We start from the raw sequence: 26,239 nt of genomic DNA on the forward strand, positions 1-26,239 counted from the left end.
ATTGGCAGCCGCGGATATTTGAAAGGAGGGGCTGGCGCGGAAAACGAAGGTTACATTTTGGATCCTCGCGGAGTACTGGTCAGGCGGTTAAGTCCTGTACCTAGGAAAGAGGGTGACCTCTGGGGCGGTAAGGCCGGAAGGGACTCGTGAGCGTGAGTACGTGCCGAAGTGAAGGGGATCCCTCGCGCGGACGCGAAGAGAGGCGTGGGTGGCTCCTGGAGGGAGTGTCGGGAGGCCTTGGGACGGCCCCGGGCCGCTGAAGGGCTGGGCCGAGGCCTCTGAGGTAGCGCGGCGAGTGGTGTGGTAGTGCGGTCGGGGATCTGTCCGGAGGAAGGAAGAGCGGAATCGTCCGTTTATAACGGGAGCACGGCGTCCTGGCGTGGGTTTTCCCCCCGATGAAATTTCTGATGTGATTCTTTGCCTCCTTCCACGACCTTCAGCCCTCTTCCCTTCCTCCAGTTAGCTTCATTAACGATCTTCTCTAATTGGTCTCCTTTTCCCTAGCTCTCCGGTGTCATGAGGAGCTTCAAAAGAGTCAACTTTGGGACTCTGCTAAGCAGCCGGAAGGAGGCTGAAGAGTTGCTGCCCGACTTGAAGGTGGGGGTGCTGCCTGGCTCGGGATACACCTGGCTTTCCAAACTGAGCTGTTTTGTGTTTGCCTTTTGAAGAGATGGATAAGTAGGGGACCCTCTCTGAGCAACCTTACTTCTAGTTACTTTCTCTACCTCTTTCCTGCCTTTGCTAGCCCCGTTCATATCTTTCTCTACTCCTAGGAGTTCCTGTCCAACCCTCCAGCTGGTTTTCCCAGCAGCCGATCTGATGCTGAGAGGAGACAAGCTTGTGATGCCATCCTGAGGGCTTGCAACCAGCAGCTGACTGCTAAGCTAGCTTGCCCTAGGCATCTGGGGAGCCTGCTGGAGCTGGCAGAGCTGGCCTGTGATGGCTACTTGGTGTCTACCCCACAGCGTCCTCCCCTCTACCTGGAACGAATTCTCTTCGTCTTACTGCGGAATGCTGCTGCACAAGGAAGCCCAGAGGCCACAATCCGCCTTGCTCAGCCCCTCCATGCCTGCTTGGTGCAGTGCTCTCGCGAGGCTGCTCCCCAGGACTATGAGGCCGTGGCTCGGGGCAGCTTTTCTCTGCTTTGGAAGGGGGCAGAAGCCCTGTTGGAACGGCGAGCTGCATTTGCAGCTCGGCTGAAGGCCTTGAGCTTCCTAGTACTCTTGGAGGATGAAAGTACCCCTTGTGAGGTTCCTCACTTTGCTTCTCCAACAGCCTGTCGAGTGGTAGCTGCCCATCAGCTATTTGATGCCAGTGGCCATGGTCTAAATGAAGCAGATGCTGATTTCCTAGATGACCTGCTCTCCAGGCACGTGATCAGAGCCTTGGTGGGTGAGAGAGGGAGCTCTTCTGGGCTTCTTTCTCCCCAGAGGGCCCTCTGCCTCTTGGAGCTCACCTTGGAACACTGCCGTCGCTTTTGCTGGAGCCGCCACCATGACAGAGCCATCAGCGCAGTGGAGAAGGCTCACAGTTACCTAAGGAACACCAATCTAGCCCCTAGCCTTCAGCTATGTCAGCTGGGGGTTAAGCTGCTGCAGGTTGGGGAGGAAGGACCTCAGGCAGTGGCCAAGCTTCTGATCAAGGCATCAGCTGTCCTGAGCAAGAGTATGGAGGCACCATCACCCCCACTTCGGGCATTGTATGAGAGCTGCCAGTTCTTCCTTTCAGGCCTGGAACGAGGCACCAAGAGGCGCTACAGACTTGATGCCATTCTGAGCCTCTTTGCTTTTCTTGGAGGGTACTGCTCTCTTCTGCAGCAGCTACGGGATGATGGTGTGAGTTAAGGACCTGGAGGTAGGGTGGGGACGTGGTCTGTGGACTCACTACCAGCCTAGGGTATTTGGCAAGATCTGGAAGTCCTGGCTCCCTCCTTGTTAAGCTGCTCTCTGGACTGTGCCTAGCGAGCCAGCAAACAGCCTAGTCTATCCTGAGAGGGCAGTGGCCCTTCTGGATGTCCTTCCTCGTGCTCCCTGGGCTCTGTCAGCTCTCCAGGACTCCGGGTCAGTCTTCAGCTTGGAGCCCTCTTTATCTCTCCTCCTCATACCGACGTTCCGCTTCCTTCCTCAGGTGTATGGGGGCTCCTCCAAGCAACAGCAGTCTTTTCTTCAGATATACTTTCAGGGACTTCACCTCTACACTGTGGTGGTTTATGACTTTGCCCAAGGCTGTCAGGTACTTTCTGGGAATCAAGGAACCTGGACTAGGCTCATAGGGTTTGGGGTTGCTCCACTGCCCTCAAACAGCTTTGGGGTTGCTTGGCTTTGGGTGTGGAGTGCGGTGGAGGTCATCTTGGACCCAGCATGACTCCTCACTCTCAAACCCTTCTTGTCCCTTCAGATAGTTGATTTGGCTGACCTGACCCAACTAGTGGAGAGTTGTAAATCTACCGTTGTCTGGATGCTGGAGGCCTTAGAGGGCCTGTCGGGCCAAGAGCTGACGGACTACATGGGGATGACCGGTTAGTGCCCTGGGTCCCAGGCACAGAGTTCGTGGGAGGGTCATCACCCATTAGGCAGGTGAATAGTACTTGCCACATGGTTCTGACCACTGTGAGGGTTCCTTATGGTTCAAGGAGGCAGTGAGAGAAATGTTTATAAGTACCAGCTACTCTGTGTTTAACACCAGTAGAGAAGTGATGAGGCTAACTTACAACAGCAGACACTATTTCCTCGACTGGAATCTAACTTGGCATTAACAGTTGTACCTAATATTGCAACCTTATGACCTTTCAATATTTTTTTTATTTCTATATTTTTTTAATGTTTTATTTTTTTCCTTTTCTTCACTTACCAAAATCCAGAAATCATTACTAATGACCTTTCTGTATATTTAACTGGTTTTGTTTTGTTTTTTGTTTTGTTTTGTTTTTTTGAGACAAGGTCTTGCTCTGTCACCTAGGCTGGAGTGCACTGGCACAATCACAGCTCAACACAGTCTCAACCTCCTGGGCTCAAGCGATCCTCCCACCTCAGCCCCCCTCTTCCCGAGCTCACCTTGCAGGTTCAAGCAACTCTCCTGCCTCAGCCTCCCAAGTAGCTGGGACTGCAGGTGCGCACCACTATGCCTGGCTAATTTTTGTATTTTTTGTAGAGATGATGTCTGGCCATATTGTCCAGGCTGGTCTTGAACTCCTGGACTCAAGTAATCTGCCCGCCTTGGCCTCCCTGAAACCCTGTCTCTACTAAAAATACAAAATTAGCCAGGCAAGGTGGTGCATGCCTGTAATCCCAGCTACTTGGTAGGCTGAGGCAGGAGAGTTGCTTGAACCTGCAAGGTGGAGGTTTCAATGAGCCAAGATTGCGCCATTGCACTCCAGCCTGGGCAAGAGGGCACTCCAGCCTGGGCAACAAGAGCTAAACTCCATCTCAAAAAAAAGGAGAATTCTTCCCACAGAGTACTGAAGACTGACTTTATTTTCTCCCAGTCATCTACGTTGATGGCCAAGAAGCTGCATAAATAAGTTATTATCATTTATTCAGCAAATATTTGTTGCCGGGTACAGTGGCTCACGCCTGTAATCCCAGCACTTTGGGAGGCCGAGGCGGGTGGATCACGAGGTCAGGAGATCGAGACCATCCTGGCTAACACAGTGAAACCCCGTCCCTACTAAAAATACAAAAAATTAGCCGGGCGTGCTGGCAGGCGCCTGTACTCCCAGCAACTCAGGAGGCCGAGGCAGGAGAATGGCGTGAACCCAGGAGGTGGAGCTTGCAGTGAGCCAAGATCGCTCCACTGCTCTCTAGTCTGAGCGACAGAGCAAGACTCTGTCTCAAAAAAAAAAAAAAAATTTGTTGAGTACTCACTGTGTGCAACGCACTATTTGGAGTACTTGGATGTGTCAGTAAACAAAACAAAGATTCTTTCCCTCATGGAGCCATGTTCTAGTTTGGGGGGGAAAGATAAACAGATTCAGTAAATAAGTGAATTATCAACATACTAGAACGTGATAAGAAATGGGGAAAGGAAAAGCAGAGCAGGATAAGAAAGGGAATTGGGAGTCTAAGGTGCATGATGGGGGGCAAGTTACCACCTTAAATCAGGTGGTCAGGGTAGACCTCATTGAGAGAGTGACATGAGCAAAGGCCTGGAGGATGTGAGGGAGTCAGCCATGTGGGTTCCTGGAAAAGAACATCCCTGGCAGAAGAAACAGCCAGTGCTGAGGCAGGAGGGGTCTGGTTTGTAAAACAAGTGCAGATGGGCTGAGTGGTGTGAAGGGCATGGGCCTATTTGGGGCAGGAAGGGGAGAGCTGCCCCTTCCTCATTCCTAGCAGTAGGGGTTCCTGTCTGATCTGGAAGCTGCTGAACTGACCACAGATCCAGCTGATCTCTGCTGCCTCTCCAGGAGGAGAGGGTGGTGGGAGCCTTTCCTATGGTCAATTGTGCCTTTTCTCCCCTGCAGCTTCTTACACCAGTAATTTGGCCTACAGCTTCTATAGTCACAAGCTCTATGCCGAGGCCTGTGCCATCTCCGAGCCGCTCTGTCAGCACCTGGGTTTGGTGAAGCCAGGCACTTATCCTGAGGTGCCTCCTGAGAAGGTACAAGGGAATGAGAGGTGCAGGAAAGGAGCTTATGTGGTTGGGGAGTGGGGGGAGCAGGAAAGGGCCTAGCCAGCACCCTGTCTTGGAGTGGGGGGTTAATAGCAGCATGTTGGCACCAGTATCTGGAACAGTGTTTCCCAAACCTCACTGTACTGTTACTTACTGTTGACTCTTTTTTTTTTTTTTTTTTTTTTTTTTTGAGACGAGTCTCGCTCTGTCACCCAGGCTGGAGTGCAGTGGCACAATCTTGGCTCACTGCAACCTTTGCCTCCTGGGTTCAAGCAATTCTCCTGCCTCAGCCTCCCAAGTAGCTGGGATTACAGGTGCCCACCACCACGCCCAGCTAATTTTTGTATTTTTTGTAGAGACAGGGTTTCACCATGTTGATTGGCCAGGCTGGTCTCGAACTCCGGACCTCAGGTGATCCGCCTGCCTCGGCCTCCCAAAGTGCTGGGATTACAGGTGTGAGCCACCGCACCCGGCCTGACTCACTTTTTATATTTAGCCTGGTCCTAAGCTACTGGTTTCCAGCCAAGCTGCACATTAGAATCACCTGAGTGACCTTTAAGAAAATTCTAATGCCTGCCCCAAGTTAATTGCATCAGAATCTCTAGTGTTTGCCGGGCGTGATGGCTCACGCCTATAATTCCAGCACTTTGGGAGGCTGAGGCAGGTGGATCACCTGAGGTCCGGAGTTTGAGACCAGCCTGTCCAACATGGTGAAACCCCATCTCTACTGAAAATACAAACATTAGCCAGGCGTGGTGGCATGTGCCTGTAATCCCAGCTACTTTGGAGGCTGAGGCAGAAGAATCGCCTGAACCCAGGAGGTGGAGTTTGCAGTGAGCCAAGATTGTGCTACTGTACTCCGGCCTGGGATACAGAGCAAGACTCCATCTCGCATCTGAATATTTTCAAAGATCCCCCAGATGGTCCTTTGAGCAAGGAGAGTGAGAACCTGGGTTCTTTTTTTTTTTTTTGAGACGGAGTCTTGCTCTTGCTTTGTCACCCAGGCTGGAGTGCAGTGGCACGATCTCGGCTCACTGCAACCTCCGCCTCCTGGGTTCAAGCAATTCTCTGCCTCAGCCTCCTGAGTAGCTGGGATTATAGGCATGCACCACCATGCCCAGCTAATTTTTGTATTTTTAGTAGAGACGGGGTTTCGTCATCTTGGCCGGGCTGGTCTTGAACTCCTGACCTCATGATCCACCCACCTCAGCCTCCCAAAGTGCTGGGATTACCGGCGCAAGCCACTGCACTGGGCAAGAACCAGTGTTCTTAAGCAAGAATACCTGTGAACTGATGCGTTGGCGGGATTGGCAAGCAAGATGGGTCATAGAGGGGCTTGGGTTTCATCTTAACTGAGATGATAAGCCTCTAAAGGATTTAAGTGGAGGCATGACAGCAGACAGGCATTTTGGATTTCCCTGACTTTGCTGTGATGAATGGAGTGCAGGAGAAAAGACTGGGTAATCAGGCTGCTATAGTATCCTAGGCAGGGAAGGGTGGGCTGAACTGAAGCAGCTGCACGAGGGATGGAATGCAGTGGATGGGTGCAAGAAGCCAAGGATTAACCTGGTAGGTGACTGGCGGGAGGGAGAGTGAGAGAAGGGAACATCAGAGATGGCCCCACATTTCTTACTCAGGAGAAGGCAGTGCCATTTGCTGAGAAGGATTACAGGAGAAGCAGGTTTTCAAGGGTGTGGATGATGAACATAGGGGTGGAGTGGATTGCAGCCTCTGAGTTGAAGGCACTCAGAGTATTTCATTCTTAGGTGTCTCCTGCCTTGGGTGGGGGTGGCTCAGGAGGCCCACCTGCCAACCCCGCCCCCTCATGTGGTATATGTACCTATGCATGCATATCCCCTTCCACCATACACACTCACTGGTTCCTCTCCAGTTTGGTCTGTTCCCTTTCTCTGGTCAGTTGCACAGGTGCTTCCGGCTACAAGTAGAGAGTTTGAAGAAACTGGGTAAACAGGCCCAGGGCTGCAAGATGGTGATTTTGTGGCTGGCAGCCCTGCAACCCTGTAGCCCTGAACACATGGCTGAGCCAGTCACTTTCTGGGTTCGGGTCAAGATGGATGCGGCCAGGGCTGGAGACAAGGAGCTACAGCTAAAGTGAGTTGAGGGCCAGACGCAGTGGCTCATCCTTGTAATCCCAGCACTTTGGGAAGCCAAGGCGGGTGGATTACTTGAGGTCAGGAGTTTGAGACCATGGCCAACATGGTGAAACCCCGTCTCTACTACAAATACAAAAATTAGCTGGGCATTGGCCGGGCACGGTGGCTCACACCTGTAATCCCAGCACTTTGGGAGGCCGAGGCGGGCGGATCATGAGGTCAGGAGATCGAGACCATCCTGGCTAATACGGTGAAACCCCATCTCTACTAAAAATACAAAAATTAGCTGGGCGTGGTGGTGGGCGCCTGTAGTCCCAGCTACTCGGGAGGCTGAAGCAGGAGAATGGTGTGAACCCGAGAGGCGGAGGTTGCAGTGAGCTGAGATCGTGCCACTGCACTCCAGCCTGGGTGACAGAGGGAGACTCCGTCTCAAACAAAAAGTGAGTTGGGGAGGGGGTCAACCATGTTTCTGCCATGGATAGGGTGGCTTTTGGTACTCATGGTCATGTCCTTTCATCTTTATGTCTGAAAAAGACTAATTCCTTCATTTATTAGTTATTCATTGAGTGCCTACTGTATGCTAGCCACTGTGCTACTTGGGGGGTATAGTGGTGACAGTGGTCTTGCTTTCATGGAGCTTATATTCAACTTGGGGAGATATTTTTAAAAAGTACATTTTGTGTCTGTTTTTTTTTTTTTTTTTTTTTTTAATAGAGACAGGGTCTCACTATGTTGCCTAGGCTGGTCTTGAACTCCTGAGCTCAAGTGATCCTTCCACCTTGGCCTCCCAAAGTGCTAGGATTACAGGCATGAGCCAGTGCGCCCAGGCTTCATGTATGCCCTATGAAGACAATTAAACTGATTTGCTAAAAGAGGGAGCAACTTGAGGTGGGTTACTTAGGAAAGCCCTTTTTGAAGAAGTGATAGATGAGACCTGAGGATGTGAAGGAATCTACTCTGTAAAGATCTCAGGGAGCCTGGGCAACAAAGCGAGACCTTGTCTCTACTTAAAAAATATTAGCCGAATGTGGTGGCATGAACCTGTAGTCTATTTACACTTAGTTAGGAGGCTGAAGTGGGAGGATCACATGAGCCTGGAAGATCAAGGCTGTAGTGAACCGTGATCACGCTATTGCACTCCAGCCTGGGCAACAGAGTGAGACTGTCTAAAAAAAACAAACAAAAATCTCAAGGAAGAGAATTCCTTGCAGAGAGAGTAGTAAATACAAAGTTTGCAAGGTGGGAACAAACTTGGGGCCATGTTGAGAAAGCCAGCATGCTGGGGGCAGTAGGATAGGGGTATAGGATGGGGAACCATATGGAATGAAGGTGGCCAAGGTGGGAAGCAGCCAGGTCACACAGGGCCTTACAGGCCATGGTCAGGGCTTTGGAGATGATTCCTAGTGGGAGCCCACTGCCATTTGTTAAACAGAGGAGCAATGCAATCTGATTTAAATTTTTAAAGCCATGACTGGAAACCTACTGAGCAAGCCAAGGTTGGGGCTCCTCAGCATGGGAGCAGAGGCTTTATGCCTCCTGGGTTCCACCCTGGTGCTGAGCATGCCCTGTCTCAGGACTCTGCGAGACAACCTCAGTGGCTGGGACCCGGAGACCCTGGCCCTCCTGCTGAGGGAAGAGCTGCAGGCTTACAAGGCGGTGCGGGCCGACACTGGACAGGAACGCTTCAACATCATCTGTGACCTCCTGGAGCTGAGCCCTGGGGAGACACCAGCCGGGGCCTGGGCACGAGCCACCCACCTGGTAGAACTGGCTCAGGTGCTCTGCTACCACGACTTTACGCAGCAGACCAACTGGTAAGGAGTAGTAGCTGCGGAGCCCACTCTTGCTCCTTGCCCTAGGTCCTCTCACCCTCTTGAGAACCAGTTTCCCTCTTCACATCCCTGAGTGCTCCCTTCATCTTGTGGCCATGGGAGCGCATGCAAAGGGCGAGGCCAGCTGTTCTGCAGCTAGCCCTTCCCAGGGCACCGTGGCAGATACTCATAGTAGGCCCAGCTTAAGCACATCTTCTCCCTGCAGCTCTGCTCTGGATGCTATCCGGGAAGCCCTGCAGCTTCTGGAGTCTGTGAGGCCTGAGGCCCAGGCCAGAGATCAGCTTCTGGACGATAAAGCACAGGCCTTGCTGTGGCTTTACATCTGTACTCTGGAAGCCAAAATGCAGGAAGTGAGTGTGGCTGCTGTGGGGCTCAGCAGAACTGGGTGTAGGAATTACTGTCCCTGGGCCCCCAACAAGTTGGTATCAGCCCTTTTTTTGTTTGTTTTTATTTTTAGAGATGGGGTCTCTCTGTTGCCCAGGCTGGTCTTGAACTCCTGGGCTCAAACAATCCTCCCACCTCAGCCTGCCGAGTAGCCAGGACGATAGGCCCACACCACTGTGCCCTGTTTTATACCCCGATCTTCCCATCCAGGGCATCGAGCGGGATCGGAGAGCCCAGGCCCCTGGTAACTTGGAGGAATTTGAAGTCAATGACTTGAACTATGAAGATAAACTCCAGGAAGATCGTTTCCTATACAGTAACATTGCCTTCAACCTGGCTGCAGATGCTGGTGAGGGGTAAATGGAGTGTGGCATGGGCATCTCCATGGCTTCCTAAGAGTGGAACAGGGACCCCTGGTGAGGGAAACCCTGACCTTGTAGGGTAGGAGGTTGTGGAAGCAGTGGGAGGTTGGCGTAAAGGGCAGAGGATGTTATGGAGGAAGGCAAGTTCTCTCCAGATGGCTCATGCTGAGACAGCAGTCATTTTCTTCTGGCTTAACAGCTCAGTCCAAATGCCTGGACCAAGCCCTGGCCCTGTGGAAGGAGCTGCTTACAAAGGGGCAGGCCCCAGCTGTACGGTGTCTCCAGCAGACAGCAGCCTCACTGCAGATCCTAGCAGCCCTCTACCAGCTGGTGGCAAAGGTAATGGGGTGGGGCATTGAGGGGGACCCATATAAACAAGGACTAAACCAGAAACAGCTCCCTTGCCTTCTTTGGCCTGTGATCCTGCTGAGAAGCCATGAAAGCCAATGATGGAAGCGCAGGGCTGTATCACCAGTCTTATTTTAAATCCAAGCTCCCTCATTCATTAGTGTATGGCCTTGGGCAAGTTGCTTAACCTAAGCCCAAGTTTCCTTATCTCTAAAATAGGGGCCATGCTACTGCCTCGTGGCGTTATTATTCAGTGCGGCAGTGCATGGAAGAGGTATTGTGTAAATGGTCTGCTCAAATGTTAGCTTTAGTCTGGGCAACATGGCGAAACCCCGTCTCTACAAGAAATAAAAAAAATACAGCCCGGTGCGGTGGCGTGTGCCTGTAATCCCAGCTACTCAGGTGGCTGAGGCAGGAGAATCCCTTGAGCCAGGAGGTAGAGGTTGCAGTGAGCCAAGATCGCGCCACTGCACTCACAGAGCAAGATGCTGTTTCACGCTATTTCATTAAAAAAAAAAGTTAGCTTTAATTATTAGATGATTTGTTACCTATCAGAAAAATACATAGATGCCTTTAGACACAATTTTACATTCTTACATTCTTATGTGTGCCTTCTTTTTTTTTTTTTTTCAAGATGGAGTCTCACTCTGTCGCCCAGGCTGGAGTGCAGTGGCGCAATCTGGGCTCACTGCAACTTCCGCCACCTGGGTTCAAGTGATTCTCCTGCCTCAGCCTCCTGAGTAGCTGGGAATACAGGCGCGCAACCACGCCTGGCTACTTTTTTGTATTTTTAGTATAGACAGGGTTTCACCATATTGGCCAGGTTGGTCTTGATCTCTTCAGGTGATCCACCTGCCTCAGCTTCCCAAAGTGCTGGGATTACAGGCATGAGCCACCGCACCCAGCTTTCCCCCCCGCCCCCCCTGCCGAGATAGAGTCTTGCTCTGTTACCCAGACTGGAGTGCAGTGGCGTGATCTCAGCTCACTGCAACCTCCACCTCCTGGGTTCAAGCGATTCTCCTGGCTCACTCAGCCTCCTGAGTAGCTGAGACTACAGGCGCATACCACCACACCCTGCTAATTTTGTATTATTGGTAGAGATGGGGTTTCACTATGTTGGCCAGGCTGGGCTCGAACTCCTGATCTCAGGTGACCTGCCTGCCTCAGCCTCTCAAAGTGCTGGGGTTACAGGCATGAGCCACTGTGCCTGGCCTATAAGGCCATGTACATTCTTATTTCAGGGAGTTTCACAAAATTCCTGAAGCTCTACGCTAGACTCCACATTAGGAAACAAACAAACAAAAAAGCCTTTATACATGCTGTTAACTATGAGCTATTAGACCATATTTCTAGCAGGGGAAGCTACCTCAGCCCTAGATTTGAGACTTGGTTCTGCCACATACCTGTTATGTGAACTTAGACAAGCAACTTAACCCATGTGAGTCTTAGCTTCCTGTACTGTAAAATTGGGATTAGACTTGTTATGAAGGTTAAATGCACTGATGCATGTAAGCCTGGGCACAGTGCCTGGCACATAGTAAGAACTCAGAAAATCCTGGCTATTGATGATGAATGGCATCTAGGCTTTAAAACAGTAGGGGCAGGGTGATGATTGCTTCATCTGGGTAACCTCATTCCACCCAGACTCTGAGGTCAAACTACAGTCCAAGGTCCCAAAGGGCTGGGGAGCAGAGGGTAGAAATAGAGGCTTGAGCAGGGGTGGAGTAAACTTGGCTGCTTCTGCTGACCAGCCCATGCAGGCTCTGGAGGTACTCCTGCTGCTACGGATTGTCTCTGAGAGACTGAAGGACCACTCGAAGGCAGCTGGCTCCTCCTGCCACATCACCCAGCTCCTCCTGACCCTCGGCTGTCCCAGCTATGCCCAGGTGAGTGCCCAACCAGCCTAGTCTGGGGACTGCAGGGGGCCCGTAGCTTTAGCGGCCCACCTCTTCTCTGAGAAGACAGGATATCAAAGGGGCAGCTTCTCGGCCTTTTACCACCACAACTGGCTGGAGAATTGTGGAGTGTGGAGCAGTTGGAGGCAGCCGTAAGAAGGGGAGTCATCTTTGTCCTTCCTGCAAAACCAGTTGTTCTTTAAGTTTACAGACTGCTGCAGGAACCTACCGCCAGTCTTGTATTTCCTAACTGGTTCTGTTGCCCTAGTTGATGCTTCATTGCTCATGTAAAGCTATCACAGTGTCTCCTGGTTGGTCTCCTTGCCTCCAGTTTCTCCCTTTTCTGCTTCGTCTTCTTAACGACCACTGGTAGGCACAGATGTGATCTAATCTCTTTCCTGCTTAACCCTGTTCCCTTTTGCCCCAATAATACTTGCCAGCACTTACGGCTGCAGTGTTTACCCCTGGATAACTTTGCCACAAAATATCTCACTCTTACTATTTTTGCATCACTCTAGTATATTGACTTTGGAAACAGAAGACATCATTCTGTTTATAGCATCTGTTTTTAGTGGTGTCATTTCCATTTACAAAATATAGTAATTCTTTTCTTTTTTTTTTTTTTTTTTTGAGATGGAGTTTCACTCTTGTTGCCCAGGCTGGAGTGCAATGGCGCGATCTCGGCTCACTGCAACTTCCACCTGAGTTCAAGCGATTCTCCTGCCTCAGCCTCCCGAGTAGTAGCTGGGATTACAAGCACCTGCCACCATGCCTGGCTAATTTTTGTATTTTTAGTAGAGACGCAGTTTCACTACTTTGGCCAGGCTGGTCTCGAACTCCTGAGCTCAGGTGATCTGCCCACCTTGGCCTCCCAAAGTGCTGGGATTACAGGCGTGAGCCACCGCATCTGGCCAAAATATAGTAATTCTTTTTTTTGTGTGATGGAGTCTCACTCTGTCACCCAGGCTGGAGTGCAGTGGCTCAATCTCGGCTCACCGCAACCTCCGCCTCCCGGGTTCAAGCAATTCTCCTGCCTCAGCTTCCCGAGTAGCTGGGATTACAAGCATGCGCCACCACGCCCAGCTAATTTTTATTGTCTTTTTAGTAGAGACAGGGGTTTCACCATATTGGCCAGGCTGGTCTCGAACTCCTGACCTTGTGATCCACCTGCCTCAGCCTCCCAAAGTGCTGGGATTACAGGCATGAGCCACTGCGCCTAGCAGCCTGCTTATTTTTTTAAATTTATTTTATTCATTTTTTGAGACAGGGTCTCACTGTGTTGCCCAGGCCAGAGTGCAGTAGCATGATCATGGCTCATGGCAGCCTTGACCTTCTGCGCTCCAGTGATCCTCCCACATCACCCTTCCGAGTAACTGGGACTACAGGTACATGCCACCACACCTGGCTAATTTTTAAATGTTTTGTAGAGACAGAGTCTCACTATGTTGCCCAGGCTGGTCTTGAACTCCTGGGCTCAAGTGATCTCCCACCTCAGCCTCCCAAAGTACTGATAATACAGGCATGAGCCACCGTGCCCAGCTACTGCTTACTCTGTATATAGCTTTAATCTAAAAGTGGTTAACCAGGCTGGGCGCAGTGGCTCACACGTGTAATCCCAGCATTTTGGGAGGCTGAGGCGGGCAGATCACCTGAGGTCAGGAGTTGGAGACCAGCCTGACCAACATGGAGAAACCCCGTCTCTACTAAAAATACAAAATTAGCTAGGTATGGTGGCACATGCCCGTAATCCCAGCTACCTGGGAGGCTGAGACAGGAGATCACTTGATCCCGGGAGGCAGAGCTTGCGGTGAGCCAAGATCACACCATTGCACTCCAGCCTGGGCAACAAGAGCGAAACTCCGTCCTGAAAAAAAAAGTGGTTAACCAAGTGTTAAATGGACATTTTAGAGAGTGAATCAATAACTCCTATGCAGATTATAATATCTGAAATAATGTAATATTTATTGGACATGTTGAACATTTTGCTTGTAAATGCTTTACTCTTTATTTATTTAGAGACGGAGTCTCACTCTGTTGCCCAGGCTGGAGTGCAGTGGCGCGATCTCCATTCACTGCAACCTCTGCCTCTCGGGTTCAAGTGATTCTCATGCCTCAGCCTCCCGAATAGCTGGGATTACAGGCACGTGCCACCACGCCCGGCTAATTTTTGTATTTTTAGTAGAGACGGGGGGGTGTCACCATGTTGGCCAGGCTGGTCTTGAACTCCTGACCTCAGGTGATCTGCCCACCTTGGCCTCCCAAAGTGCTGGGATTACAGGTGTGAGCCACGTGGCCACCCTTATTTACTCCACTTTCGTTTGAAGAGCCTGGCTGCCTTTCCTCATGTGCCCTCTGATTGCTTCCTTAGTTACACCTGGAAGAGGCAGCATCGCGCCTGAAGCATCTCAATCAGACCACTGACACATACCTGCTCCTTTCCCTGACCTGTGATCTGCTTCGAAGTCAACTCTACTGGACTCACCAGAAGGTATTTCTCACTTTCTTAATCTCCGAAGGCCCTGGGTATTAGAAAGAATTTAGGATTTTCTTGATATTTGTCTGGCTTTTGAGATTTCCCTGGAGCTAGGTAGTATGTTCCTGACCCTGAGAGGCAGCATATTTCCTAGCCTTGCCCTCGCCAGCGATTTGCTCACCAGTCCTCCTCTGGTAGAGATACAGTCCTTTTCCTTCTTCAGGGGCAAGGGGGAAAGCCTGTCCTGTGACGAAAAGCTGGGACAACAGTGATCCTGGGAAGGCATGGGAGCTCTGGACTAGAAATCCAGGGGATCGCAAAGACTTGAGTTTTCTCCCAAACTAGTTGTGTGACTTGGGCACGTCTTCTGCCCTCTCATGCTCTAGTTTCTTCTCTATGTTTTTATCATTCCTAAATTGGTGGACAAGTCACTGGTGAGGGCAAAGCTAGGAACTGTTACTGCTTCTCAGGGTCAGGAACATTCTGCCTAGGTCCAGGGAGATCTCCAAAGCCAGGCAAATATTCAGAAAATTCTAAAATCTTTCTAATACCCAGGGCCTTCAGGGATGGGGCCACGTAATCTCCAGGGCCTCTCAAGCTCTGGAGTGCCTGACTGCACTTACTGCCTCTTCTGGCACCTTCTCTCCTTCAGGTGACTGAGGGTGTCTCTCTGCTGCTGTCTGTGCTTCGGGATCCTGCCCTCCAGAAGTCCTCCAAGGCTTGGTACTTGCTGCGTGTCCAGGTCCTGCAGCTGGTGGCAGCTTACCTTAGCCTCCCGTCAAACAGCCTCTCACACTCCCTGTGGGAGCAGCTCTGTGCCCAAGGTGAAAGAATAGGGTGGATGACCCCCCTTGGATGACATGTATGGTTTGTCTGCTGTCAGCTCTTCTCAAACCTCATCCCCTCTGCCAGCTAACTATGTGGCCCAGCCTACCTAGAACCTGCACAGAGTAGGCCTGGGATAGCAGATGGGTTTCAGTTTGCCTGCTGACTCTAAACAATTGGTGACTGCCTGGAATACTAGCCTGAAAGAATTTTTTTTTTCTTTTTTTTTTTCTGAGACGGAGTTTCGCTCATCACCCAGGCTGGAGTGCAATGGTGCAATCTCAGCTCACTGCAACCTCTGCCTCCCAGGTTCAAGCGACTCTCCTGCCTCAGCCTCCTGAGTAGCTGGGATTACTGGCATGTGCCACTATGCCTGGCTAATTTTTGTATTATTAGTAGAGATGGGGTTTCACCATGTTGGCCAGGCTGGTCTCAAACTCCTGACCTTTGGTGATCCGTCTGCCTCAGCCTCCCAAAATGCTGGGATTACAGGCTTGGGCCACTGCGCCCAGCCAGCTGAAAGGATTCTGAGACCCCATGGGATCTCAGAGGGAAGGAGTTATGAGATTGATTAGCTCTGCCTGCCTTAATACAGAAGGAAGCATGGGAAGCAGGCTTTGCTGCCTTAGTAGCTGAAGGTGGTGAAGTTCTGGCTGCATCCTCTCCCTTTTTCACCCCCCACCACCACAGGCTGGCAGACGCCTGAGATAGCTCTCATAGACTCCCATAAGCTCCTCCGAAGCATCATCCTCCTGCTGATGGGCAGTGACATTCTCTCAACTCAGAAGGCAGCTGTGGAGACATCGTTTTTGGACTATGGTGAGTCTGGGGAGGACAGCAGGGCCCTGTTGGAATGGACAGGCTATATGAGAGGGCTGTGGTTTTTTCTCCAGAGGATCCACACTGTGGCTGAGTGATGTTGGTCTTGTCTCTTTTGCTACAGGTGAAAATCTGGTACAAAAATGGCAGGTTCTTTCAGAGGTGCTGAGCTGCTCAGAGAAGCTGGTCTGCCACCTGGGCCGCCTGGGTAGCGTGAGTGAAGCCAAGGCCTTTTGCTTGGAGGCCCTAAAACTTACAACAAAGCTGCAGATACCACGCCAGTGAGTACAGGGCCAGAGGGTATGGCAATGATGGCACCAAAGTGCCATGCACCCTTGAACATGGATTCCAAACTGTTCCACAGATTACATGCTATGTTTAGATGCATTCGTGGAAAAAGGCATTCCACAGCTAAATAAGTGGGAAATGCTGAGTTAATCAAGATTAGATGTTTTTATTTCCTGTAGGACTCTCGTGTCCTTCAGTATGCGGATATGCCTTGCAAATCTCCAAAAGGGAGATCTAGTGTACAGTGTTTCCCTAAGAATGTTTTCCCACAGGATCCTTTTATTGAGGAATGCAGTTTGGGAAATCCTGTCCCAAGGCACAAGGAGAGTTGGGATTAGAAAGAAGTGTAGAGGGTTTTCCCCAGGGAGCCTTTAAGTCAGCTTAAGGGAGTGAATGCCTTTTGGAGGCAGGGAAGGACTGAGGTAGCTCGGCCTGGGAAAGAGGCAAAGAGAAAGACTCTCCAGGAAAACAAAGGATTCCTCTGATTGGTTCTCCTCTCCTCTCTCAACAAGGTGTGCCCTGTTCCTGGTGCTGAAGGGCGAGCTGGAGCTGGCCCGCAATGACATTGATCTCTGTCAGTCGGACCTGCAGCAGGTTCTGTTCTTGCTTGAGTCTTGCACAGGTGAGCAGCCATGTCCCCATGACCATAGGCGGTGCTGAAATGACACACACTACAGCACATCTTTCTATGTAAAGGTTCCGTTGCCTTTTTTTATTTTTGAGACAGAGTCTCGCTTTATTACCCAGGCTGGAGTGCAGTGGTGTGATCTTGGCACACTGCAACCTCTGCCTCCTAGGTTCAAGTGATTCTCCTGCCTCAGCCTCCCAAGTAGCTGGGACTACAGGCATGTGCCACCACGCCCGGATAATTTTTTTTATTTGTAGTAGAGACGAGGTTTCACCATGTTGGCCAGGCTGGTCTCAAACTCCTGACCTCAGGTGATCCACCCGCCTCGGCCTCCTAAAGTGCTGGGATTACAGGCGTGAGCCACCGCGCCCAGGCTTTGTTCCCTTTTTAATCAGATACTGACTTCTGGTCCCAGGGCAACATTCCCTTGACTTTAGTCCAACCATTGGTCTCCCTCTTTCAGAGAGCCTGTCCCAGACTTACCCTAGTTCTAGTTTTCAGTGCTTCCTAATACATTTTGGCTATTTAAATTTGATTTAGATAATATTTAGGGCCGGGCTCGGTGGCTCACGCCTGTAATCCTAGCACTTTGGGAGGCTGAGGCAGGCAGATCATGGGGTCAGGAGTTCGAGACCAGCCTGGCCAACGTAGTGAAACCCCATCTCTACTAATAATACAAAAATTAGCCAGGCATGGTGGCGGGCACCTGTAATCCCAGCTACTTGGAAGGCTGAGGCAGGAGAATCGCTTGAACCTGGGAGGCGGAGGTTGCAGTGAGTGAGATCGCACCATTGCACTCCAGCCCGGGTGACAGTGCGAGACTCTGACTCAAAAAAAAAAAAAGAAAGAAAGAAAGAAAGATAATATTTAGAATTCAGAATTCAGGTCCTCAGTCACACTAGCCACACTTCGTGTGCTCAGTAGTCACATGGCTAGTGGCTACTGTATTGAGTAGCACAAACATATCCTCAGGAGGGCTGAAGCTAATAATAAAACATTGCATTGATGGCACATTTTGTCTCCTCAATCACATATACTTCTAGTACTTCATTTGCCCCACACTAGACCCCATAAAGCTGGGTGGGAGCACAGATTATTTTCATTTGTTAAATGAGAAAGTTGAGAAGTCAATGTTTGGGGCCAGGGTCACAGGGTAGGAGGCAGGATTCAGGTGTGGGCCTGCTGGGGCCAGCCTGCTTTTCTCAGCCATGTGGCCCCTGAGCTGCAGGTGTAGGGGCTTTGTGGCCTGCATTTGATCCACTATTGGTTGGAAAGAAAACAAAGATTTTACCTCCAAGGCGGGCGGATCACGAGGTCAGGAGATCGAGACCATTCTGGCTAACATGGTGAAACCCCGTCTCCACTAAAAAATACAAAAAATTAGCCGGGCGTGGTGGCGGGCGCCTGTAGTCCCCCCCAAAAAAAAAAAAAAAAAAAAAAGTCTCAAAAAAAAAAAAAGATTTTACCTAAAAAATAATAAGCCATACTAATATTTGATATGTTATACAGTAATACATATCTATATACACATATATATACACATACGTATATAAAACACGTATATTAGAGAATTGGGCCCCAAGGTCGCTCAGGAAGTGCTTGATGCCATTTCTCCCCGTTTTGTAATTCTTGTTCTGCCTTCTCCCCAGAGTTTGGTGGGGTGACTCAGCACCTGGACTCTGTGAAGAAGGTCCACCTGCAGAAGGGGAAGCAGCAGGCCCAGGTCCCCTGTCCTCCACAGCTCCCAGAGGAGGAGCTCTTCCTAAGAGGCCCTGCTCTAGAGCTGGTGGCCACTGTGGCCAAGGAGCCTGGCCCCATAGCACCTTCTACAAACTCCTCCCCAGTCTTGAAAACCAAGCCCCAGCCCATACCCAACTTCCTGTCCCATTCACCCACCTGTGACTGCTCGCTCTGCGCCAGCCCTGTCCTCACAGCAGTCTGTCTGCGCTGGGTATTGGTCACGGCAGGGGTGAGGCTGGCCATGGGCCACCAGGCCCAGGGTCTGGATCTGCTGCAGGTCGTGCTGAAGGGCTGTCCTGAAGCCGCCGAGCGCCTCACCCAAGCTCTCCAAGCTTCCCTGAATCATAAAACACCCCCCTCCTTGGTTCCAAGCCTCTTGGATGAGATCTTGGCTCAAGCATACACACTGTTGGCACTGGAGGGCCTGAGCCAGCCATCAAACAAGAGCCTGCAGAAGGTTCTAGAGTCAGGGCTGAAGTTTGTAGCAGCACGGATACCCCACCTAGAGCCCTGGCGAGCCAGCCTGCTCTTGATTTGGGCCCTCACAAAGCTAGCTGGCCTCAGCTGCTGTACTACCCAACTTTTTGCAAGCTCCTGGGGCTGGCGGCCACCATTAATAAAAAGTGTCCCTGGCTCAGAGCCCTCTAAGACTCAGGGCCAAAAACGTTCTGGACGAGGGCGCCAAAAGGTAGCCTCTGCTCCCCTGAGCCTCAATAATACCTCTCAGAAAGGTCTGGAAGGTAGAGGACTTCCCTGCACACCTAAACCCCCAGGCCGAATCAGGCAAGCTGGCCCTCATGTCCCCTTCACGGTGTTTGAGGAAGTCTGCCCTACAAAGAGCAAGCCTGAAGTTCCCCAGGCCCCCAGGGTACAACAGAGAGTCCAGACGCGCCTCAAGGTGAGGTGGGACTGTTGCTAGGTGGTGGTGATGGTGTTGGATGGGGTTAGTCCTGGAGGAGAGTGTTTTATACAGCAGGTGTCCCTGTGGAATAGCTCCGCAGGGCCTAGTGGAACTTTAATCTCCTGCTATCTGCAGTACCCCAATATCTTGCTTTTTTGTTTTTTGTTGTTTTTTTGAGACGGAGTCTCGCTCTGTCGCCCAGGCTGGAGTGCAGTGGCGCAATCTCAGCTCACTGCAAGCTCCGCCTCTTGGGTTCACGCCATTCTCCTGCCTTAGCTTCCCGAGTAGCTGGGACTACAAGCACCTGCCACCACGCCCAGCCAATTTTTTGTATTTTCAGTAGAGACGGGGTTTCACTGTGTTAGCCAGGATGGTGTTGATCTCCTGACTTCGTGATCCACCCGCCTCGGCCTCCCAAAGTACTGGGGATTGCAGGCGTGAGCCACCGTGCTCAGCCTCTTTTTTTTTTTTGAGACGGAGTCTCACTCTGTCGCCCAGGCTGGAGTGCAATGGTGTGATCTCGGCTCACTGCAACCTCCACCTCCCGGGTTCAAGCAATTTTGCCTCAGCCTCCTGAGTAGCTGGGATTACAGGCGGGTGCCACCACACCCAGCTTATTTATGTATTTTTAGTAAAGACGGAGTTTTACCATGATGGCCAGGCTGGTCTCGAACTCCTGACCTCAGGTGATCCGCCTGCCTCAGCCTCCCAAAGTGCTGGGATTACAGACGTGAGCCACTGCGCCAGGCCAACATCTTTCACAGCAAGACCTAGTTCCAAGTCTCCCTTTGTTTCAGACAGACATTTTCCTTAACTCTAATGTTCCTTTTACCTTTTCATCCCACCTTCTGTTCCCTCATTTTCTCCCTCCTTCCACACCCAAGAGTCGCTGCCCCTGATCTAGAGTGTTGGGTGTCATGTGAGAAGTTAGTTCTGAAATCGTCCAGGGTCCTGTGTGATGGTGCCTGATGGTGCCTCCACTACGCCACCTGCTGTCACAAGGTGTCTTGTCACTGAAGACCTCTTAGCCCTTCACCCTTTCATCTCAGGTGAACTTCAGTGATGACAGTGACTTGGAAGACCCTGTCTCAGCTGAGGCCTGGCTGGCAGAGGAGGCTAAGAGACGGGGCACTGCTTCCCGGGGCCGGGGGCGAGCAAGGAAGGGTATGAGCCTAAAGACGGATGCCGTGGTTGCCCCAGGTAGTGCCCCTGGGAACCCTGGCCTGAGTGGCAGGAGCTGGAGGGCCAAGAAGGTGGCATCAAGACATTGTGAGGAGCAGCGTCCCCGGAGGGCCAATGACCAGGCCAGGCCTGGCCCTGAGATCATGAGGACCATCCCTGAGGAGGAACTGACTGACAACTGGAGAGAAATGAGCTTTGAGATCCTCAGGGGCTCTGATGGGGAAGACTCAGCCTCAGGTAGGACAGCAAGGGTGAGGTGGAAGGTGCATGTTTTGGGGGTTTGTTCTGGGGCAAAGCACAAGCAGTAAGTGCTGCCAAGGAAGTACAGGAAGAATGTTCTTTTGCCGACTCTAAGGGAGTGGATTACAGAAGGAAGAACAAAGAGAAAGGCAGGGGGAGGGAGCACTGTGAAAAAGGCCTGCTCTCTCCCCAGGTGGGAAGGCTCCAGCGCCGGGCCCTGAGGCAGCTTCTGGAGAATGGGAGCTGCTGAGGCTGGATTCCAGCAAGAAGGAACTGCCCAGCCCATGCCCAGACAAGGACAGTGACAAGGACCTTGGTCCTCGGCTCCGGCTCCCCTCAGCCCCCGTAGCCACTGGTGAATATGCGACCCCTGACGTTGGTCACTTGGAGAGGGCTGAGTCTCTAGGGCTTTTGACCCCTCTGTCTTTCCAGGCTGGATTCTGATCTGGATCCAGTAGCCTCTGAACTTGTGTTTGAACCCCAGCACTCTGTCTATGAGCTGTGTGCAGGTCACTTAACCTCTCCAAGCTTCTATTCCTTCTGTAAAAATGGGGTTTAGGGGCCATGGTGGAATAAGTTGATGCCTGTTAGTTGCATGGCACCCCACTTGGCACATTGCCCTTCATAAATGGTAGTTGCTGTTTGCCATGTGGGAGATGAGACAGGGACTCTTCCTTCTTGGAAAGTTCCTATCAACTATGAAATAAGGAATTCAGCTGTACCAAGTGTCCTGACATTCCTCTAGGTCTTTCTACCCTGGACTCCATCTGTGACTCCCTGAGTGTTGCTTTCCGGGGCATTAGTCACTGTCCTCCTAGTGGGCTCTATGCCCACCTCTGCCGCTTCCTGGCCTTGTGCCTGGGCCACCGGGATCCTTATGCCACTGCTTTCCTTGTCACCGAGTCTGTCTCCATCACGTGTCGCCACCAGCTGCTCACCCACCTCCACAGACAGCTCAGGTGGGTGCCGACCATCCCCAAGACTCCTGTTGGGGCAGACTAGAGAGAAGGTCCAGACGTTGAAGGAATGAGACCTCACCCTCCCTGTGTTGCTTGCAGCAAGACCCAGAAGCACCGAGGATCACTTGAAATAGCAGACCAGCTGCAGAGGCTGAGCCTTCAGGAGACGCCTAGAGATGTCCCCCTGGCCCGCATCCAGCGCCTCTTTTCCTTCAGGGCTTTGGGATCTGGCCACTTCCCCCAGCCTGAAAAGGAGAGTTTCCAGGAGCGCCTGGCTCTGATCCCCAGTGGTACGCGGGCAGGCTTCTGGCCGGCTCCTCTGTCCTCTTCTGCATCTTCTTACTTAGGAGCTGGGTGAAGGAGTTTTAGGCATTGGTTAGTTTACGTAGATTTATGACTCTTATGTCATACCTTTTCACCTGTTAGCATCTTAAATCAGGAAGGTTTGTTGTTTTTTTTAAACCTCAACTTTGAATTACCAGCAAATTCAGTGTCTTTCCTCAGAGGTGAGTTCAGATGACTGGGGTCTTCTGTGCTAACATGAAACATATTCACATGATTTGAGTGCCTCACTTTGTTAGTTGTTGTGAGGGACACAAAGTACAAGTCATGGTCTCTGTGCACAGGGAGCTATTAGAGCAAGGGAGAGCACCTTGACCTCTAGTGACCAGGGAAGGTTTCTTGATGTTGTCTTGAGTGATGAATAGGGATTGAGTGCCCAAGACAGGGAAGGGAATTCCTTTAACAGCTGAATGATTCTGGCTGTATCCTGTGTGTCAGGGGTGACTGTGTGTGTGTTGGCCCTGGCCACCCTCCAGCCCGGAACCGTGGGCAACACCCTCCTGCTGACCCGGCTGGAAAAGGACAGTCCCCCAGTCAGTGTGCAGATTCCCACTGGCCAGAACAAGGTAGGATTCCTGGGCCATGGAGCACAGTTGGGCTGGATTGGGCTTCGGATCAAGCTGCTCACATTCTTTGTTGAGGGAGGGAGAGATGGTGATCACGTGGACAAGCAGAGCTCTCACAGCCCCATCTCCCAAAGCTTCCTCTGCGTTCAGTCCTGAATGAATTCGATGCCATCCAGAAGGCACAGAAAGAGAACAGCAGCTGTACTGACAAGCGAGAATGGTGGACGGGGCGGCTGGCACTGGACCACAGGATGGAGGTGTGTGCTCCTGGGGTGGGGTCAGGCCTGCCCTAGGAATGACCCAGGGGGTCCCAGTGTCTTCTCTACCAGAGGGCCTGGGTCAGTGCTAAAGCCACTTCAAATCCTTTCTGGAAGTGTAGACCTAAATTTAAAAATATGTCACCTGGGGAGAACTTCAGAGCCCAGAACTTGAAGAATATATGGGAATGGATATTTAAAGATACGCAGAAAAAAAAGGACTTAAACCCAACTATCAGCTTCCCAGTTTTAGCTTTCATTGCCACCTGTTCATATTTGTCACAACAGAGGGATAGATAATAGTCTATACTCTCCCAGTCTCAGAAAATGAAAAAAGTTTCTAGATTCTTGCCTTCTATGACTAACAGAAAGATACGTAAGACAGACATGCACATTGGAAAACGCATTTTCTCATATCCAAAATGTCAGTGCCTGTGAGAAAGAAGCTCGGTTTCCTCTCTGACTGAAGGGTCTGCCCTCTGCATTCAGGTTCTCATCGCTTCCCTAGAGAAGTCTGTGCTGGGCTGCTGGAAGGGGCTGCTGCTGCCGTCCAGTGAGGAGCCCGGCCCTGCCCAGGAGGCCTCCCGCCTACAGGAGCTGCTACAGGAATGTGGCTGGAAATATCCTGACCCCACTCTGCTGAAAGTGAGTGAGGAAAGCAGGGAAGGGGGCCAGGCCCAGTGGCTTGCCCCTGTAATCCCAGCACTTTGGGAGGCCGAGGCAGGTAGATTGCTTGAGCTCAGGAGCTCGAGACCAGCCTGGCCAACATGGTGAAACCCTGTCTCTATGAAAATACAAAAATTAGCTGGGCGTGGTGGCAGGCACCTGTAATTCCAGCTACGCGGGAGGCTGTAGCAGGAGAATTGCTTGAACCTGGGAGGCGAAGGTTGCAGTGAGCTGAGATCACCGCACTCCAGCCTGAGTGACAGAGCGAGACTCCATCTCAAAAAAAAAAAAAAAAAAAGGATAGGCGCCATGGCTTACGCCTGTAATCCCAGCACTTTGGGAGGCCGAGGCAGGTGGATCACAAGGTCAAGAGGTGGAGACCATCCTGGCCAACAGGGTGAAACCCCATCTCTACTAAAAATACAAAAATTAGCTGGGCTTGGTGGCACATGCCTGTAGTCCCAGCTACTCAGGAGGCTGAGGCAGGAGAATCGCTTGAACCCGGGAGGTGGAGGTTGCAGTGAGCCGAGATTGCGCCATTGCACTCCAGCCTGGGCAACAGAGCAAGACTCTGTCAAAAAAAGAGAAAGCAGGGAAAGGGAAGAAACTGGACTTAATCCTTTCCCAGCAGCCATCATGAATGAAGATGGTGCTCACCACCACTGTTTCCCTGCAGATCATGCTCAGTGGTGCCGGTGCCCTCACCCCTCAGGACATTCAGGCCCTGGCCTACGGGCTGTGCCCAACCCAGCCAGAGCGAGCCCAGGAGCTCCTGAATGAGGCAGTAGGACGGCTACAGGGCCTGACAGTACCAGGCAATAGCCACCTTGTCTTGGTCCTAGACAAGGTAAGGAGCTGGGGCAGAGGGGCAGTGTCAAGTGGGGAGTGAATACCAACTCATCCCCATGCCCCTTCTGACTTCTGCATATACCTGGCTGGGGACAGTAACCTCTTAGTGCTTTTTGCCCAGGACTTGCAGAAGCTGCCGTGGGAAAGCATGCCCAGCCTCCAGGCACTGCCTGTCACCCGGCTGCCCTCCTTCCGCTTCCTACTCAGCTACTCCATCATCAAAGAGGTGGGGTTCAGGGAGTGGTGTCTGGGGATGACTGGCGATTGGCGAAAACCTCAACAAAGAAGGGCAGAGAAACCTGAGAAGATAGGAGAGGGTCCTAGGAATGGCTCAGACATGGAAAGGGGCTGAGATTGTTAGAGCTTGGGCCTCTTGGTGAGACAAGCATCCTAATCGCCAGTGTCTCCTCCTCAGTATGGGGCCTCGCCAGTGCTGAGTCAAGGGGTGAATCCGCGAAGTACCTTCTATGTCCTGAACCCTCACAATAACCTGTCAAGCACAGAGGAGCAATTTCGAGCCAATTTCAGCAGGTCAGGGGTGCGAAGACAAGAAGAGGAGTGGGGAAGGGTAGACAACATACAGGGGCAACAAGCCTTTTCTCCAGAAACAGCTGTTGCAGCCCACCTTCTATCTAATGATCCCTCTGCCGTCTTTGCCACCTCACCCCTGCCATGCATTTCCCTATTCTCACACCCGCCTTTTCCCTGCAGTGAAGCTGGCTGGAGAGGAGTGGTTGGGGAGGTGCCAAGACCTGAACAGGTGCAAGAAGCCCTGACAAAGCATGATTTGTATATGTGAGTGCTTAAGGCAGGGATGTGGGGAGAGGGGCAGTCCTGAGGATGGTATCACCATGGGTTGCTTTGGGACTTGAGAGCCTCTGGAGACACAGGCAGAGGCCAGGTACTGCTAGCTCAAGACTCATCTTACCTCCTTCTGCCTTAGCTATGCAGGGCATGGGGCTGGTGCCCGCTTCCTTGACGGGCAGGCTGTCCTGCGGCTGAGCTGTCGGGCAGTGGCCCTGCTGTTTGGCTGTAGCAGTGCGGCCCTGGCTGTGCATGGAAACCTGGAGGGGGCTGGCATTGTGCTCAAGTACATCATGGCTGGTTGGTGAGTCTCCAAGGGCAAAACCCATCCTAGGGCATTAAGACTCCTGCCCTCACCCCAGGTTCTTTCCCAGGTCTGAATCTTGCCTCTCTTGTGCCCCATTTTCCTCCTATCCTAGTTCCCTGGCATGCCTGGACCATTAACCCTTAGCTCCCTTCTGTTCTCTTGTAACCAAGGGCCAAAGGAGTTTCTCATTGGTTCAATCTTCTCCACTCACCCACCCCCACCACCAATGGTGTTTTCCTATGTATTCTGTTTTAGAGCTCTTACTTTGTATTTCTTCCTTTTCTTTTCCCAGCCCCTTGTTTCTGGGTAATCTCTGGGATGTGACTGACCGTGACATTGACCGCTACACGGAAGCTCTGCTGCAGGGCTGGCTTGGAGCGGGCCCAGGGGCCCCCCTTCTCTACTATGTAAACCAGGCCCGCCAAGCTCCCCGACTCAAGTATCTTATTGGGGCTGCACCTATAGCCTATGGCTTGCCTGTCTCTCTGCGGTAACCCCATGGAGCTGTCTTATTGATGCTAGAAGCCTCATAACTGTTCTACCTCCAAGGTTAGATTTAATCCTTAGGATAACTCTTTTAAAGTAATTTTCCCCAGTGTTTTATATGAAACATTTCCTTTTGATTCAACCTCAATATAATAAAGATACATCATTTAAACCCTGTTTTGCGTAGTTTATCTGAGAACATTTAAAGACACGGCATGACTGCCCCCTTCCTGCTATGTGGTACTGTAAGCTGACAGGAACAGGTTACAGGAGATCAAGTTTGAGTGCCTAAGGAAGAAAGGCAAAGACACAGGACAAAGCGTGCTGGGCCTGGCTGGGCCTCAGCAGACAAATCTGGAGTAGA

The 26,239-nt window shown here is 51.5% G+C and overlaps 1 protein-coding gene across 5 annotated transcripts; it reads left to right on the forward strand.

Annotated features, from left to right (window-relative positions):
- On the forward strand, positions 1-26,047 carry ESPL1 (extra spindle pole bodies like 1, separase). 5 transcript variants are annotated; one of them, XM_054444373.2, is made up of 31 exons: positions 1-152; positions 505-597; positions 774-1,835; positions 2,128-2,232; positions 2,398-2,518; positions 4,460-4,596; positions 6,527-6,720; positions 8,297-8,536; positions 8,760-8,904; positions 9,149-9,287; positions 9,500-9,639; positions 11,400-11,534; positions 13,912-14,031; positions 14,669-14,840; positions 15,532-15,660; positions 15,785-15,941; positions 16,461-16,570; positions 18,226-19,214; positions 20,267-20,636; positions 20,833-20,994; positions 21,385-21,598; positions 21,698-21,888; positions 22,379-22,506; positions 22,641-22,763; positions 23,253-23,408; positions 24,106-24,276; positions 24,400-24,504; positions 24,694-24,809; positions 24,990-25,073; positions 25,222-25,386; positions 25,682-26,047. In XM_054444373.2, the coding sequence occupies exons 2-31, from the start codon at positions 517-519 to the stop codon at positions 25,881-25,883; spliced, it is 6,363 nt and encodes a 2,120-aa protein (XP_054300348.1). In that variant the 5' UTR covers positions 1-152; positions 505-516; the 3' UTR covers positions 25,884-26,047. The 5 variants fall into 5 exon arrangements, with proteins under 5 accessions (XP_054300348.1, XP_054300350.1, XP_063528826.1 ...); XM_054444375.2 differs by having other exon boundaries at positions 1-127; XM_054444372.2 differs by having other exon boundaries at positions 49-156.
- The last annotated feature ends 192 nt before the right edge of the window (positions 26,048-26,239 follow it).

Source organism: Pongo pygmaeus, chromosome 10 (genome assembly GCF_028885625.2).
Source record: "Pongo pygmaeus isolate AG05252 chromosome 10, NHGRI_mPonPyg2-v2.0_pri, whole genome shotgun sequence".
In the NCBI taxonomy this organism is placed as follows: domain Eukaryota; kingdom Metazoa; phylum Chordata; class Mammalia; order Primates; family Hominidae; genus Pongo; species Pongo pygmaeus.

What these genes read in the sequence shown, in the direction of transcription:
- ESPL1 (XM_054444373.2), top strand. Translation starts at nt 517, where the DNA reads ATGAGGAGCTTCAAAAGAGTCAACTTTGGGACTCTGCTAAGCAGCCGG. An exon ending in GACATCGTTTTTGGACTATG is followed by an intron (nt 15,661 to 15,784) that starts GTGAGTCTGGGG and finishes CTTTTGCTACAG; the next exon opens with GTGAAAATCTGGTACAAAAA. An exon ending in AAGCTGCAGATACCACGCCA is followed by an intron (nt 15,942 to 16,460) that starts GTGAGTACAGGG and finishes TCTCTCAACAAG; the next exon opens with GTGTGCCCTGTTCCTGGTGC.